Here is a 15979-nt window from a genome sequence, read left to right as displayed (position 1 = left end):
GATGTCAGACTGAACACTGCTCCTCTTCAAGCGTCTCCTCTGGAGCCGTGCGCTGCGGCGGCCAGAATGAGTGGGACAGAAGCCGCGGCCGCCACCCAAGCTGTCTGTAACCGCTTTTCAAGGCCAGGCTGTAATTAAACAGGAACCAGGAGGAGGGAGGCAGCCATTTTGGATCCCCCCAACCCCCCACAGAGCTGGGCTGGCCGCAGCGGGGGGCTCTGCCAGAACATCGTGTATATGGTGCTGCAGTGACTTCAATGTTTGCAGCATTTTAACAGACTACAAGAAGCTCGAGTGTCAAAGAGGCACTGCTGGATATTGTATTGTCAGGCTTTGAAAAGCAGCGGGTCCAAAACGTTTTCATGCCATGGAGCAGCACTAAGCCGCTGACCATGATCGGCTGGAGTTTTGTCTCATGGAAGCCATCTCAAAGACTTATGTTTTATGATTTGGACTTTCCATACAGAGCAAAACCAGCTAAAGACTAATCAAAACAGTCCTAACCATGCTGGAACCGAGTAAAATGATACTGAAATAAAAGTATTTGGTATTTTGCTTTCCTGGAACTGTCTGAAGGGCTGCTGTTGGTCCTGTGGAACTGCAGGCATCTCTTTTTTTTTTTCACATGCTGGTCCTGGTTTTAGCCGTGTGGGGGGAGTTTCTAGTGAAGAAAATACCCCATCAGCACCACCACATACACACTTTTATTGATGACTCTCCATTACTGTCAACCCGGCGCGGAGGCCACCAGCTCAGCCGAGCCTCTCTCCAACTCCCCACACAACAAAAAGATGCTAAAATTAGCCGAGCGGCTAGGCTAACGCGCCCTCACATGGGGATCCTAACCAGAGCCCTCCAAACATGAGAGAACATACAGGCACAGGCAGGGTGGTTGGCCGCTTTTGTGGTGATGGCAAAGTCATGTGGAGGCCATTTTACAGGGAAATGAAAGAGGGAGGGGGGGAGGAAAAAAAAAAATCAAACACATACATCCACGGCATCGCTGACAGTTGGGTAAACAGACAGGGTTAAAAGGCCTAAAATGGTCGGTTGTGGTGTGTGTGGAGGTTTCACTGTGAAAAAAATGCACTTACTTCCACTCTTATAGGACGTGCCGTTCACCGAAGCCAGTGAACCAAATATAAACACAACAAGAGCACAGTCCGTATATATTTGCCCAATCATGATTCACTTACAATTACATACGCAATTTCACTATTTGCAGCAGTTTTTCTCCCAATACACGACGGTTTATTTCAGTGGCTTCAGGAGAGAGGGAGGTATCACTGATGAGCCGCAACCGAGGTTTCATCCAGCAACGCCGCGAGCTCGACTCCCAGGCACTAAAATCTCTCAATCTACTGTAGTACAACTTAATTGCAACGGCGCAATAAATTTTGGTCATTGTAGTTCACTCGTGCTTTTGGCACCTAGGGTGTAATTAAATCTCGATTGTCTGAAAACGAAACCCGCGAGAACCACCAGCTGCATGCATTGAGTGAATCCGACAACAATGTACTCTACACGTTTTTTTAAACCAGAGCGGGCTGCCAAAATATTAGCATTGTATGAGAAACACCTGAGTACAACACTTTTTAAAATCCCACAGTTATTATTCTGATGCACTGATTAAGACAACAGAAAAACAGGAGTGCTCACTCTGCCCTCATTTCTGGGAACCAAAACAGATTCACACTGTGTTTGTGCTTTCCAGCACTGAACTTTCAAGATACAGGATTATTATCAGTACCTCTCCAGTGTCGTAGATCCAGACTCGGCCTTCTGAGTCGCCCACAGCCACTTCCTTCCCCCCCGACGACCAGCGGACCCTGTTGAGGGCCGAAGCGCCCTCGATGGTCACGCTGGCAGTCGGTACCTGTTGGACAAAGAGTTACACAAAGTATGAATCCAAATATTGACATGTTCAGCTTCCACACACAGACCACATCACATTCATGCCAATCAGAAGTTTACAGGTAAACTGGGATCTATAATAAACATCGAGACAAAGAACTGGCAGGACCCATCAGAGCTCCAGACCTACAGCACATTAGAAAGAAGTTAAAATACTATGCGAGCCTCTAACGAGGCACATAAACCTTTATGAAAGCCTCTAATATGTCCATAAAAACAACACCTCCAGCCTGCCGCCTGCAGGCAGCTGCTGTGAACGCAGCTTTTTTCTCAGTTGGAGCTGTTTGTTTGACATTTTGGATTTTCCCTCGTTGATAAATGAGGAAAATCCGTTTGTAAGTTAGTTACAAACAGCACTTCACCAGTTTCCTTGACATTAAATTCCTTGTATTTCTAAGCAAAACACAGTGAATACTTACACAACACATTTACTACATTAAAGGTACAACTTCTCCTTCAAATGTGGACACACACACACAAGGCCATTTACTGCATAATAAGGTTTGCTGCTGTGGGTGAGCCGATGCTCCTTTTAAGTAAACAGCAGCGCTCATGTTGCACCTTTAAAAACCCAGAACCATCTGCAGCGTTTCCATAAACTGTTCCTGACATGTGGCAGGCGAGTCTGACACATGTCACCGGTGGAGACAGGGGCCTTGGCATCATGTCGCCTCACACACCGAGCTTCTGCGTATTTAAAGCAGCGCTAACCACAGACTGACTGCCATTAGCCTGCTAGCTTCCACCGCTCCGCCCGAGTGGATCTGAACTGAGTGCTTTAAATTGGCTGTGTATGTCTGTGTGTGTGTGTGTGTGTGTGTGTGTGTGTGTGTGTGTGTGTGTGTGTGTGTGTGTGTGTGCTGGAAATGAGAACCAGGCGCGCCACACTGCTCCGTTAGTGTCGTTATGACTGTGTGTTTTTAATATCATGGCAACAATGGAAGTCTGTTGCTATTAGACTGTGTATGAGTGACTGTGTGTGCATGTGTTTAGTACATCCGCTTGTGTGTGTGTGTGTGTGTGTGTGTGTGTGTCTGGGCAAATGTTTCTCATAAAGCACATTGTTAGCTGAGTTAGGCCATCGATAATGAACTCTTCCTCTGTCAGTGAAAAGGCTGCTGTTGGGGGAATCATGGGAAACTTGTCATCTGCGCAGCAGAGGGAGGTCGCTGGTGATTGGATCAGTTAGTGCTGGGGTTAAAAGATGAGACGTGACAAACTGAGACGGAGCATAAAATCTTGGGAGATGAGTTGTGAATTTTACACGTGGACGGTGCGAAGGGGCTGCGAGGAAACAAGAGGAAGAGGAGTGGAAGAGCGTGATGGGAGAGGGAGGAGAGCACGTGGCGAAGGCTGCTGAAGGTTGAAGGCGCTGTGGGTGAGAGAAGGAGAATGGAGGATCCTTTGATCACGGCTTTTACCTGCGTGATCAAAGGTTTGGTCCCACTATCAGAGTCAGAGTAAGAGAGTGTGGCTTGCAGACTCATGACTGGAGACATCTCTTCCCCATAATGCAACTTTTTCTTCCTTCAAGGCATACATCAGCAATTTGGGGAATGTGCTTCTGCACTTTCTTGCTGAGAGATGAGAAAATCAAACCAAAAATGAAGCTACAGGAGACAGTTAGCCTAGCTTAGCGTAAAGCCTCCCAGCCCCTCTACAGATCATTAATTAACACTTTTGAGCTTTAGAGGTGCCTGTATGTGGATTTAGCCTCCATTGGAAGGGCTTGGGTAAGCTAAGCTAAGCTAAGCTAAGCTAAGCTAACCAGTTGCTTTAAGTCTGTAGCTTCATATTCACCGTACGTCACAGTGGTGTTTATCTTATGTTACTCTACGCAAGAAAGCTAATTAGTTTATTTCCCAAAGTGTCAAACTATTCCTTTAATCAATAAGAAACTGTAAACAAAAAAATGATTTGTAGAATAAAATCACCATAAAATAAACGACACAAAACAGTAGCAATCTCCACTGAACTGTCTTATTTCACCTTTAAAATGTTATCTTACATATTGTATATAATTAAGCTGAATAATAAGATCATCTTTCCGTTCCTGACCTCAAATGCTCTCTCTGAAAATAAATCTTGCCCCACAGCACTGAGAAACTCAACCCCTGGCCTGAACTTTCTCCTTTTATTGCCGTATTTTCATCTCCAGCATGGGACTGCGGACTGAGGGCTGAGGGCTGGGGCTCTCTGCTCGTGGTCTCCTGCACATCTGTGCGCTCCACTGATGGGACAGAGTGTGGGAGGCAGATGAGAGGAGGTGGTGGGGTCCTGAGGTTGCTTGAACGTTGGACAGAGGTTGCAGGAATGTTAGCGGGACGTCTGGGTGGGAGCCGGGATGAGGAGATGTCACTAGGCCTGATTTAAAGCGAGGGCTGTGGGAAACGCCCACGGGGGAATCTTGAATCGTGTTTGTAGGGAGGGATGTGGAGGGGTTGGTGGTGGTGGTGGTGGCGGTGGTGGTGGGGTTGATGGGAGGGAGAAAGCTTGGGTGTTTGGTTGTGCGGTTCGGGCGAAGGCCCAGCAACAGGCCCTGAGGACGCCAAACACACACGCACATCAACACACAAAGAGATGACAGAGCAAACACGCCCATAATGACCTACATTCACACACACAGCAACACTGTACACACACACACCTCAGTGTCGTTGTTGAGGTTCCACAGGTCTAAGCGGCCCATGCCATCCACGGCGGCGAAGATCGCGGGGTGCACGGGCGACCACATGACGTCATACACATAGTCGGCGTTGTCCTCAAACGAGTACAGAGGCTTGTTGTGCTGGAAGAGAGAGACAGAGGAAATCTATGGAAGTGTGTATGGTGTGAAAAGGCAGTGTGGAGAAAGGGATTACAGTGGATGACACACCAGAGATAGAAAGAAAAGAAAGACACAGAGACGGAGAGGGAAGGGAGAGAGGGAGTGAGCGAGCTTCAGACAGAGTGGCGCTGCCTCAGCCTTGGGGCCTGTCTGGGTGCAGAGCCTAATTAAAAAGCCTCGCACATTCACACAGCACCATAAAACCGCTGGGAGAGATGAAAGGGAGGGCCCCTCCACAAGGTGTACTGTAACCTCAACACAACAGCTGTCTGAGGCACGGCGCGAGAGGGATGGGAAGAGGTGGAAACGGGAGGAAGAGGAGGGGTGGACAATGGACGGAGAGGAAGGGGATGTGTGTTTGTGCGTGCGTGTGAGTAGAGGCCGACGCTGACAGCATTGCGTTATTGCAGCGTCTTGTGATATATTGGCCAGTCCTCACAAACAGAGCAGGACACAAAAAACTGATTAATGGTCAGAGGAGGGGGGGGGGGGCATGGTCAGTAAAGGTTTTTTGAATGTACTAAAATCGTGCACACGTACAAACACACCTTGTGCACACACATCCTCCATCATCGTGCATGTGGTGTGTTTTTTTCTAGCCAATGGCCGAACCAAACTCGCTTGGCTGAAAGCTTGTGCTGCGATTGAAGATGGAGGATGAGTTAAATAAGTGGGAATATGGCTTAATGTGTGTGTGTGTGTGTGTGTGTGTGTGTGTGTGTGTGTGTGTGTGTCCGTCTCAGGCGTCTCAGGATTCCAGAGGCTTGCAAACTGCATTCCTGACAGGTAGAGTGGGAGGGGTGGAGGAGAGGAGACAGGCTGGCTGGAGGAGCAAATGAAAGAATGTAGTCCCTCGCTCTTTCTCTCTCCTCCTCCTCCTCCTCCTCCACCTCTTCTCATTCCTCCTCCTTTTCTCCATCACCTTTACTCTCTCACGCCACGGTTGTTCTAAAAGGCTGTGAGACCTGCAGACAGATGGCAGTGCACGCACACACGCACAATAACAAAACAACGCGCAGACACAAACAAACAGAGCTGAGCCAATTTCAAGCCTCGATTGAACCTGTTTTCCAGCCGGCGGGGTGACAGCAGAGGTCATTTTACTCCATCTCACAGTCCTCAGCATTCGATCAGCTGAGCTGCTCCTGTTTATGTTCTCCCTCTCTCATCCCCATTACTCTGGTACTCATCCTCGAGCTCATGAGTATTTTATATTGCCTTGCATTGCACTGAAGACGTCTTTCATAATCTGCCTCTCAATGCAATTTCAAGCTGTCTTTCAATGCGCCCTTGATGGATTCGGTGATACTCTTAAAGTCACACATCACATTAGAGTCGAGGTGAATAAAGTCCTCCTTGTATCTACCGACGATCCCAACTGTAAACTACTATTTTACTGTAGTCTGGCCATAATCTGCCGATCTTAAATAATGTGATTTGGAGCAACAAGTCTTAAAACTAATCTGAAAATGGAGCTTAATCCTCGTGGCGCCGCACGTGAAGCAACTGCTTGTCATTATCTTTCCTCTGCTGAGAAGCTGAGGGCTTCTGACACGTTTCGACTGGAAAACCAATGGTTGAAACACTGGAGACTGACATCAGCATCACGCTGCGATGTCGACGTGACACAGTTTACGAAAGGATAGGTGCGAGCTCGGGTGACCGTTTATTGCTTTGCTGATGTTAAAATACACGCTCGCTGCCTCCTGTGGCCTTGGCATCGATCTCCTCGGCTTTCCAATGCTACAACCACTCGCACCTTTGCTGCTGTCGCAGAACAGAGAAGCTCTCATTGCTTTCAGAGGGATCCAAACCACCTCGTCTCTGCAGCAGTCATATAATTTCACTGGTTCCATCCCGGCTGCATCACGAATATCCCGCTAGCTCGATCGCTCTCGTGCCAGATCTAATAACCGCACGCTGAGATGTTTCACGAACGCCTTCAGTGACGATCAGGACCTCAACAATCACCTGAACTGACAGTTAGGCTTTTAATTCGCTCCTTCAGAGAGCTCAAGTGGAACGATTCTGCTCCATCCAATCACTTTGTAGATGCCAGGTCTGGGGTCAAGAGAGCAAGAACGGTTCCAGTTATGCACGATCATGAACCCGCTCCCAGCTGCCGCGACGTCTTCACACTCCGACCGACTCGAAATGTTTTCACTAACCACAATATTTGCACCGCTGAGTGTAAAAACATCAGCAGACTTCTGTGCGACGGCCTTTTTGAACCGTCAGGGCAAACGTGTGTGTGAACGCAAAGAGAAATCACTGTGAGTGTGTGCGTGTGTGTGTGTGTGTTAATACAGTTGGGTTGAAGGCAAACCTCGAGAGGATTTTAGGTAAGCAAAGGCAAGCTTGCTTTAGGTGCACGTGAGGCATGAGAGCTGTGTTTGCACACACACACACACACACGCACGCGCACACACGCGCACACACACACACACACACACACACACACACACACACACACACACAGGTATTCTGCCTGCCCACACACAAATATGGGTTATGTGGGATAAGAGACAGACACACATTCCTGCGGTGCCCCTCAAAGGAAAGGGAATTCCCAAATCCTGAAAAATAACACACTCTCCTGATGAAAATCCACAGAAATGTTTTAATATGTGTCACGGGACCCTTCGCTCCAGACTTACGGACTGGCTGCATGCAAACACGGGTTAAGATTCATCAGCGCTTTACTGCCTGTCACAGCCAAGTATGCAAGCTGTAACTGGATCTTGCATAAGGCTGGAGGTATTATGCAATATGCATTATGTATTTTCCTCATATTGAATAGACCTCTCTTTGATTTTTGGCTGTGTTTGCTGTTTGACGCCCTGCTCGTGTTGGTCCCTCTGTCCTTCAGCGTTAGCATCACCACCAATATTAAGCATGACATTTTTTTTTTTTTTAAAATGCCTCCTTTTCCATAAGACTCATAAATCATTCCCACTCGGCTCATTTACGTGACTCGAACAATGAAACGTCCCCAGAATGTCCCCTCTCTGTACCTGGGCACACTCCTCCGTGTCTCTCCTCCGCCCCCTGCAAAAGTGCCTTTGAATGCATTAGGTAACTTTTCTATTCTCCAGCACTCACTTTGACAGAAACAGTGACAGGTTGCTTTTTATTGTCACTGAAATGGAATTCGTCACGCCGCTTTGAAAGGAGAACAAATGCCCCGAGTGGACGAGGTCGCTCAAAAGCCAGCGAGAGGAGGAGCGCCCACCTTTGGAGTGTGTCTGAGGCGCACCCAGCCAGTCTAACGCTCGCTGACGTGCACGGTATTTAAGATTTGATGAAGACCGCCTCATATGAGAGACTTACTGCATTGAGCTATTAAAGGGTGAAGACAGTCCTGCAGCAAATGAGCTTTGTGTGCTATTATTTATTTATTTATTTTTTACCAAAGAGCTTTTGGTAGCTAAAAAGTTTCTGGTTTTAGCAGTCTTGACACAAGACTGAAATGAAAGCTTTTCACACCATATTTACGCCTCATCAGTGTTGATTATTCTTTGTCCTGCAGTGACAAATTTCCTGCTTTTACAGTCACGACAGAATCATGTGCATTGGATACCCCCCCCCCCCCCCCCCCCACAGGACACTCCTCCTCTGATGTTGTAAAGACATCCGGCCTGCTTCTGCAGTATCGGCTGTACACCTGTTCTGTACCATCTATAAAAAGACTGCATTTTATTGGTAGATCTTACAGGGGGGGTGGGGGGTCGGCAGCACACAGGCTGGGAGGAAACTGCCTGACAGGCTAAATTCAGGTTCAAATAATCAGGGAACCAATACAATTTGTGGAGCAATAAGTGCAGCTTGTCAAAGAGCCTAATTGTGTCACTACTGTTGAATACCTTCACTACACACCCACATGGTATCCACACACACTGTGACTTACTCCCACACACACACGCACACACACACAAGTAGTAAGAGAAAGACTGATTTTCCAAAAAGTTGCGACCCTACAGCACTCCCCCCGACCTCACTAACTAGTTCATTCTCTTTCACACACACACGCATACACACACTTTCTCTTTCTCTACAACCCACAGAGTCCACAATCAACCCCCCACACATCCTCTCTCTCTTTCTCCTCCTCTCTTGCACACACACACACACACACACACACACACACACACACACACACACACACACACACACACACACACACACACACACACACACCATACCTTGGTGCTCCAGAGTTTGACGGTCCAGTCGAAGGAGGACGTGATGAAGAGGTGGGAAAAGTCGACGGTGCCCACTGCGCTGTGGCAGCTAATGCCCGTCACGGGCCCCTGGTGGCCTTCGAACATCTCACAGATACCCGCCTTACTGAGGAGGGGGAGACACAGGTGGTTCAGCTCTGCGGCGCTTTAGTGGCCTTAACTTGTTTAAATATAAGGCAGTGAAGAGGTTTGAGGGTGCTCATGCTCAAAGTGAATTTGCAGCACAGTCAGGGAGCTTTGATTAAAAGTGAAACTACTGACTCCTTAAATTGAGAGAAAACGATCCATTTAAGTTTCCTAAAGCAGTTCTAATCCTACTTGTAATTCTAGAAAGTTTTACTTGTTTCATTAATTTTCATGGCAATAGCACTTGCATGTACCCAGAAAAACAAATGTTCTAAATGTATGTTTTTTGCTGAATTATTTCACTGTGATGTTGTAATTCTAGATTATATAAGACTTAAAACACCAGTCTAAACACACACAAGCGCTCTGGTAAAGATTTGTCTGTGATGTCTGTTGGTGTTTGTGTGTGTGTGTGTGTGTGTGTGTGTGTGTGTGTGTGTGCGCGAACCTGCCGTGTCTGGATGCAGTGTACACAGTGCCCTCCTCGCTCCCGACCACATAGTTGTTCACGTCTCCCGTGGGAAAAGCCATGCCTGTCACCGCCACAGGTTTGGATTTATTGTACACCAGCTCCATGGTCTCCTACACGCACGCACACACACACACACAGAAGGAAGAATGTAAGCCTGTGCATACACACACACACACACATATTACAGCAGCTAAAGAAAACACTAGTGGAATCCCACTAAAATGTTCTTTGTCTTCAGAGACTCCACACTGGACTCACTGAGTCCCTCTGAGCTGTCAGCAGCTCGTGCGCTCGCTGTCGAGTGTGTTGTGTACCTGCGGCTGGGAGAGCATGTCCAGACTCCAGGAGCACATCCGGCCATCTGTAGACACAGTGATCAGGTTGTTGGCGTTCTGCGTGCCGACCACGTTCACACAGTACACTGGGTGCTGCACACACACACACACACACAAAAAGATAAAGACACACAGCCAGGCAGAGTGGATGAGATGGGTGGAGACACACACTTGCACAACAGATAATGTTTTCAATATCTCATAACTTACCTCGACTGCAGTATGATTACAACAATCCTCAATTCTCTACTAAACATCGACACATTTGGCATCTTGCATGATAAATATTTGGATAGTTCGTGACTGCAGGAGGCTGTGAGGGACATAAAGTTATTTGAGATGCTAATAGGTATAAACACATGACATCATGAGATACAGTGCGGACCGCTGCAGTCTTTACATTTTGGACATGCGCCGCTGTGTGTGAGAGCATTATGTCATTACTGCGCAGTAATTGATTTGTGTACTGGGCAGCACAAAGAACCCATTCAGCAATCAGCACCATGCTAGCTGGCTGGACTCACTGAATGGAGAGGATGAGAGCGATGGCCTCATTATTGGGCTTTAAAACTACAGCATGGATGGCATGCAGCAGCTGTGTGTGTGTGTGTGTGTGTGTGTGTGTGTGTGTGTGTGTGTGTCTGTGTGTGTGTGTGTGCGCGCCCTCATGCCAACAGCCCCACGTCTTAAGATATTGCTAATGTGTGTTGGTCAGGAATCTGTCGAAGGTCAGTGTGTGTCTGTTTCTATTGTGAAAACAATCAGTGTCAAAGCTGCAGGGGTTTCCATTATCATGCAACAAAAGTAATGCTGTGATGTCATTTAATATCTTTACATCAGGATGTTTGTATGACAGTTTTTTTTTTTTTAAGTCTTTAACTCACCGCTGGAATGTTCCTACTGAATAATTTTGTTTTATGTAACTAATCAAAGCACAACAGGAAGCTTTTTCATTTAGGTCAAAGCTTATTTCACCAGGGCTGCAACGAACAAGTGTTTCCATTATTTATTAGACTTTAGATTATTTTTTCCACAAATCAATCGTTCAGACTGTAAAATGTCAGAAAATAGTGAAAAATTGTGAAAAATCACAATTTCCCAGAGCCCATGGAGATGTCTTAAGCTAGCTTAATTTGCTCAACCAACAGTCCAAAACCACCTTAATCAGCAAAGTCGAAAAATATCATCACAAATATCATCAAAATTAAGAGCTAACTCCAAAACAAAGGCACACATCTGATCTTTCTGTCAAATTATTGTGCTGTGTACTGCAACTCTCACAGTCTGCTGCGTTGGACGTTAACTGGAAGTCACATTGATTATAGAAGCAGCCTTACAGTGTGTGCAGCAGCAGACAGGGGAGTCCTCTGGACGGGGGTCCGACGGTGACTGCGGTTGTCCCACAGGACGATTTGTCCAGAGTAAGTCCCCCCCACCACCAGGTTGGGATGAAACCTGGCAAAGCCCACAGACACTACAGGAGACTGAGGAAAGAGAAGGACAGAGGATGAGAGGGTGGAATCATAATGCATATTCGTCTGGTGTTTATGGACAAACATCTGGAAAAAAAAACACTCAAAATGGTTTGATCGGATGAAATGTGGAGATAAATGAGCAGACGGTGAGAAAAGAGCCAAAACAAAGAAAGATATGAAGCGAGAACGGTAACGCTAGACAGAACACGGGTGAGACCGAGTGATCAAGGCAGCGTGATGGGTGGCAGGCATGGGGGAGATAGACGGAGAGGGAGATGATGAGTCTGGCTACGGTGAGGGTCCGCCGAGGAGACGAGAGAGGGGTGACGCTGGGGCGGGGACCAGACAAAGAGGGGAATTGTAGTCCTCTTTTCCCCCAGCCGTTTCACATTACAGCATCAAAACCCCAGCAGCCACTGGAGCGCTCACTGTAGCCTCCATCATGACAAGCGCACCCTTGAACTCCCTCCCTTCCCGATGCCGTGTTTATTGAGTTTTGGTTCCTCTTCAGTGCTCGTCCCATATGGGCTTCTGCGTGCAGCAGCTAGCCTCCCCTGACCCAGAGCCAATGAAGCATCTGTGCCGTGCAGTTATGAGAAAATGTTTCAGCATCGTCATGCTACAGGAGGGCAAGTGGTGTTATGCGTTGTCAAATTCATCCCTCCATGCATCCAACCAGCAAAGCAGCATGATCATGCTGAGCGGAACGATAATTTACAGGCACGACGGAGCCAAGAGAGCATTAAACAAGAAGCTCGCAGACACACAGCGCAATTAAAAACAGTCAAACTATAAAAACTTGCAGGGTGCGTTTCGCAAAATCATTGTTGCCTAATACGGTCGTAGATTCTGTTGGGAGAACCGTCGCTGACGGTTTTAGTGTTCCTGAAATCAGTACGTCACACGGAACAACAGCTCTGAGTCGATGTTCGGAGGCAAAGCTCGCCATTAATTATCAGAACCTTCCCGAATGAATCGCTGTATTAACAAGACAAGTATTCTAATGGACAAGTATTTAATTTAGTATTTTTATGTGAATGTATTTACATTACAGTCATTGCACACGAGCGCAGTCTTCTACAAGGCCAGGCGGACATATTGCTAAAGCTATAGCAAGCAAAAGCTGTGACATGAAGTGTAACGAGAAGTTAAAAGGTGGACTGAACAGTTTCTTTTAGATCTGTCATGTGACTGAAGAGATATCACTGAATAACAGAGGGATTATGTAAATAGTCTAAACATAAATGTCCAAATCAGTTCATTGGGACCACTGAAACCCAACTGCGCTAACCGTCTCCGCCACCACACCATGTGCGAAGCAGCCAACTCCAAAACCCCAGTTCATTTTCAGAGGAGACTGGAAAACAAACCAGAGGGAAAGAAAACACTGCACACTCTCTCTGTTTTGTTTCTTCTCAGGAGTCACGGCCTCCAGACGAATGGCACGGGAGTCGCTTCAAATGTCAAGACTCAAAATAAACTGAACTTTGGTGGTTTAAAATAAAGTCGCTTGTCAGCCGGACAGGAGGCACGCTCCCAGAACTTTATCTACAGAGTCAGATAAAAAGGGAATTGAGGATTATCAGCCTGTATTAGCACACAAGATTTTGCCTTCAACTAGCTCACCCTTTAATATCTTAGAGTTTGAGGATGACCTCTACAGTCTGTGGTTGTCTGATAGGCTGCTGTCTGAGGCTTACTCCCCCTCCACCAGACTCCATTGGTGGGCTAATGAACCCAAGTCCTGCCCTCTCTGTACACACACATCCACTAAAGAGGTATACACACACACACACACACACACACACACATGGTTCCACCACCAGCCATTCATCTGTCTTCATCATCATCTTGGGAAATATGTTTATTTGCTTTCTGGCTGAGAGTCAGATGAGAAGGATGATAACGCTCACCGACAGGTTAGCTGTTTCCCTTTGTTTCCAGGCTTTATGCTAAGCTAATAAGCTGCCGGCTGCAGCTCCATGTTTATCCTCATCACACTAAAGAAAGCAAGCAAACCAGTGCGTTTCCCAAAATGTCTCTTTAACTCTCTTTATTGTCGTCTTGCTCCGTCTTTATGCCTAAACAGATAAAAACCATAAGACTGCTATAAAAATGTCACTTCTCATCTGAATTTTGAACGTCTTTGTTAAATTGGAACAATCTGGAGTACAACATCGGCTGCACACTACCTCAAATACATTAATACCATTATCTTTAAACCCGCTGCGGAAACTTTCATCTCTTTCATCCTCCCAGTAAGGACTGATACGACCTTACTTTTACTATTAACACCATCAAAAATGAAAAATAAACACGCAAATCCACAAGCAAATAGGAAACATCCCGGCTCTCTCCTCTTTCTTGTCGTTCCTCCGCCAGTTATCAGCCTAAGTAAACATCTCTACCCCACATGAGTAATGACAAAGAGAAGCCAAATCAAATCAAGAGCCCCCTCGATTTGCTCCATATGTTAGTTTAACTCCGAAGCCCTATCAGTGTCCCCATCTTAAGAGGAAAAATCCTGACTAAACTCTGAGTCCCCCTCTTTGAGAAACCACAGGTTATGCCATCATTCCCCTCATGTACTGTCAGGCTTAGTGAAAGAGCTACTGAAAATTAGCCCGACTTTGTCCCGACAGCGCGCTTTGAGGCGCCTGCCAGCAGTGACTTGGACTTAACATTAAAGCCGTCCTCCCTAAATGCTTCTAATCAAATGTCACATCGGCACATATGTTTTGGAGTTATATGACTTTTAAAATGCACTGTATGTCATCTGGTGCTGAAATAGGATCAATTTGTCCCGCGCTATAAGGAAGTTTATGATTTAAGCTCAAGGGGAATTGCTTGACACTCGAAAGCCGATTCTCAATTTGGATGTCATGTAGGAAATTAATGACTGACTTTGGAGCTGAATTATGGGGAGCCTGATTACATTTTGACTGCTTTTCTGAAGTCTTTCTGTCTACTTTTTATTCATTCATGAGCCTTTGCCGTCAGTGACTCAACTACTGCTTTTGTATGCGTTACAGGAAACTCATTTCACAGCGTGTAAACATGACAGTAGAAAATATTTTAGGCGGAAAGCTGACGTCCTGAATGAAAGGAGAAGTTCGACATTTTGGGATATGCGTGTGTTCGCTTTCTGGCTGAGAGTTAAGTCATGCCTGCACAGTAAACATGAAGCTACAGCGAGCAGCCGGCTAACTTAGCTTAGCACAGAGACTGGAAACAGGAAGTGGTTGACAAATTGAGACACAAAGCGATAAATAGAGGTGCTTTAGCAGTGTGATGCTAGCTGCTTGCCCCTGTTTCCAATGTCTGTGCTAAGCTAAGCTAGCCTTTTCCTGAACTTCATACGTCACATACGTACTGACTCGTTGAATCAGCGTATTTCCTCCAAAACGTCGAACTTTTCCTTTAAATCAAACGCAGCCACACTCCTCCCATCCCCTGCGGCTCCTCTTCATCCCAGATTCATAAGTTTGGACATACCAGTCACACGAGCCCCACATCTGTCTAAATAACACCTCAACGACTCTCGTGTCGGCAATCCTCCCGCTATGATTGCATCTCCATATCAGGCCTGACTGGATACCGAGCCTGACATTTCATTTCCAAACGCAGAGTGGCTCTGTGGATGGTTCTCATCTCACATGCAGCGCGGGTCAGACACCTGCCAAGTCGTCTCCTGCCAGCCCAGACGGAGAGGATGTGGGGAGTGACAGCTCCCGGAAGAAAAAGCAGCGGAGAGAGTCACTTCGCTAAATTGGGCCTGAGATAAATTGTGGAAGTTTTACAGGGAGACACTCTCGCAGCCAGAACAGTGGGTTTCATTTCTCTCCTCGGGCCAGGTCTGTTGTGTGTCGGTGTGTGTGTGTGCATGAGAGAGAAACTCACACACACAAAGTATCACCTACCATATCTCACACAAGGCTCACAAGGCTAAGTGCTTCTGGCAGCCCTTATTATATTAATGGGAAGTGTTCTGTAGAGGATAATACACACATGGTAGGCCGTGATGAAAGATGGCACCCAGCGAGGGATTAGGGAGGTTTGAAGGAATGACAGAGAGTGAAAGAAGGCGAGAGAGAGGTGAACACTCCCTCCTTTGTTGCCTCCTACTCTCTTTCGTTCTTTCCTCGGGCAACAAACTGTTGCTTAAGTCGGCTTGGGAAGGCAGAAATGGAGCAAGAGTGCTCTGGTGAGAAGAAAAAGCGAGGCGGGTGGGTGGGGGCTGACAGAGCACGCCAGACAGTATGTCCTCCCGAGTAGATCCACCACGCTGCATCCCTTCTCCCCCCCGCTCACCACACTCATCTGTTTTCCACTCTGCCTTATCAGGACCAGATGGATCCGACTGTCTTCCCTTGCATCCCCTCGTCTCGACCTCCCCCGCCCCCGCTCCCAACCACCTTTCTCCTCCCTTTCTCCCCCTGGCTTCGCTCGTTTATGACACCCCACGGATTTTGTCACTCTGTGGTTTCTGGCAAGGAGAAAGAAATACCAAGTCGAGTCTCAATTTCACCAGGCAAAGAATGAGGGTTTGACGGAGCGAGAGCACGAAGGAGGAGGCTCTGGGAACACAA

The 15979-nt window shown here is 47.0% G+C and overlaps 1 protein-coding gene across 17 annotated transcripts in view; it reads right to left on the bottom strand.

Moving 5' to 3' along the window:
* LOC139345617 (cytoplasmic dynein 1 intermediate chain 1) overlaps window positions 1-15979 on the bottom strand; it is a 46764-nt gene that overhangs the window by 1442 nt on the left and 29343 nt on the right. For all 17 annotated transcript variants that reach the window (XM_070984342.1, XM_070984348.1, XM_070984339.1 and 14 more), the window contains 6 exons: window positions 11253-11399; window positions 9895-10008; window positions 9557-9690; window positions 8944-9088; window positions 4562-4702; window positions 1751-1876 (listed from right to left, as the gene is read on the bottom strand). In XM_070984342.1, coding sequence (XP_070840443.1) covers window positions 1751-1876; window positions 4562-4702; window positions 8944-9088; window positions 9557-9690; window positions 9895-10008; window positions 11253-11399 — 807 coding nt within the window. The remainder of the gene's footprint in view (window positions 1-1750; window positions 1877-4561; window positions 4703-8943; window positions 9089-9556; window positions 9691-9894; window positions 10009-11252; window positions 11400-15979) is intronic.

Source organism: Chaetodon trifascialis, chromosome 17 (assembly GCF_039877785.1).
Source record: "Chaetodon trifascialis isolate fChaTrf1 chromosome 17, fChaTrf1.hap1, whole genome shotgun sequence".
Taxonomy (NCBI): Eukaryota; Metazoa; Chordata; class Actinopteri; order Chaetodontiformes; family Chaetodontidae; genus Chaetodon; species Chaetodon trifascialis.
Note: the sequence above shows the minus strand (reverse complement) of the source record. Positions and strands in the feature narration are given on the sequence as shown.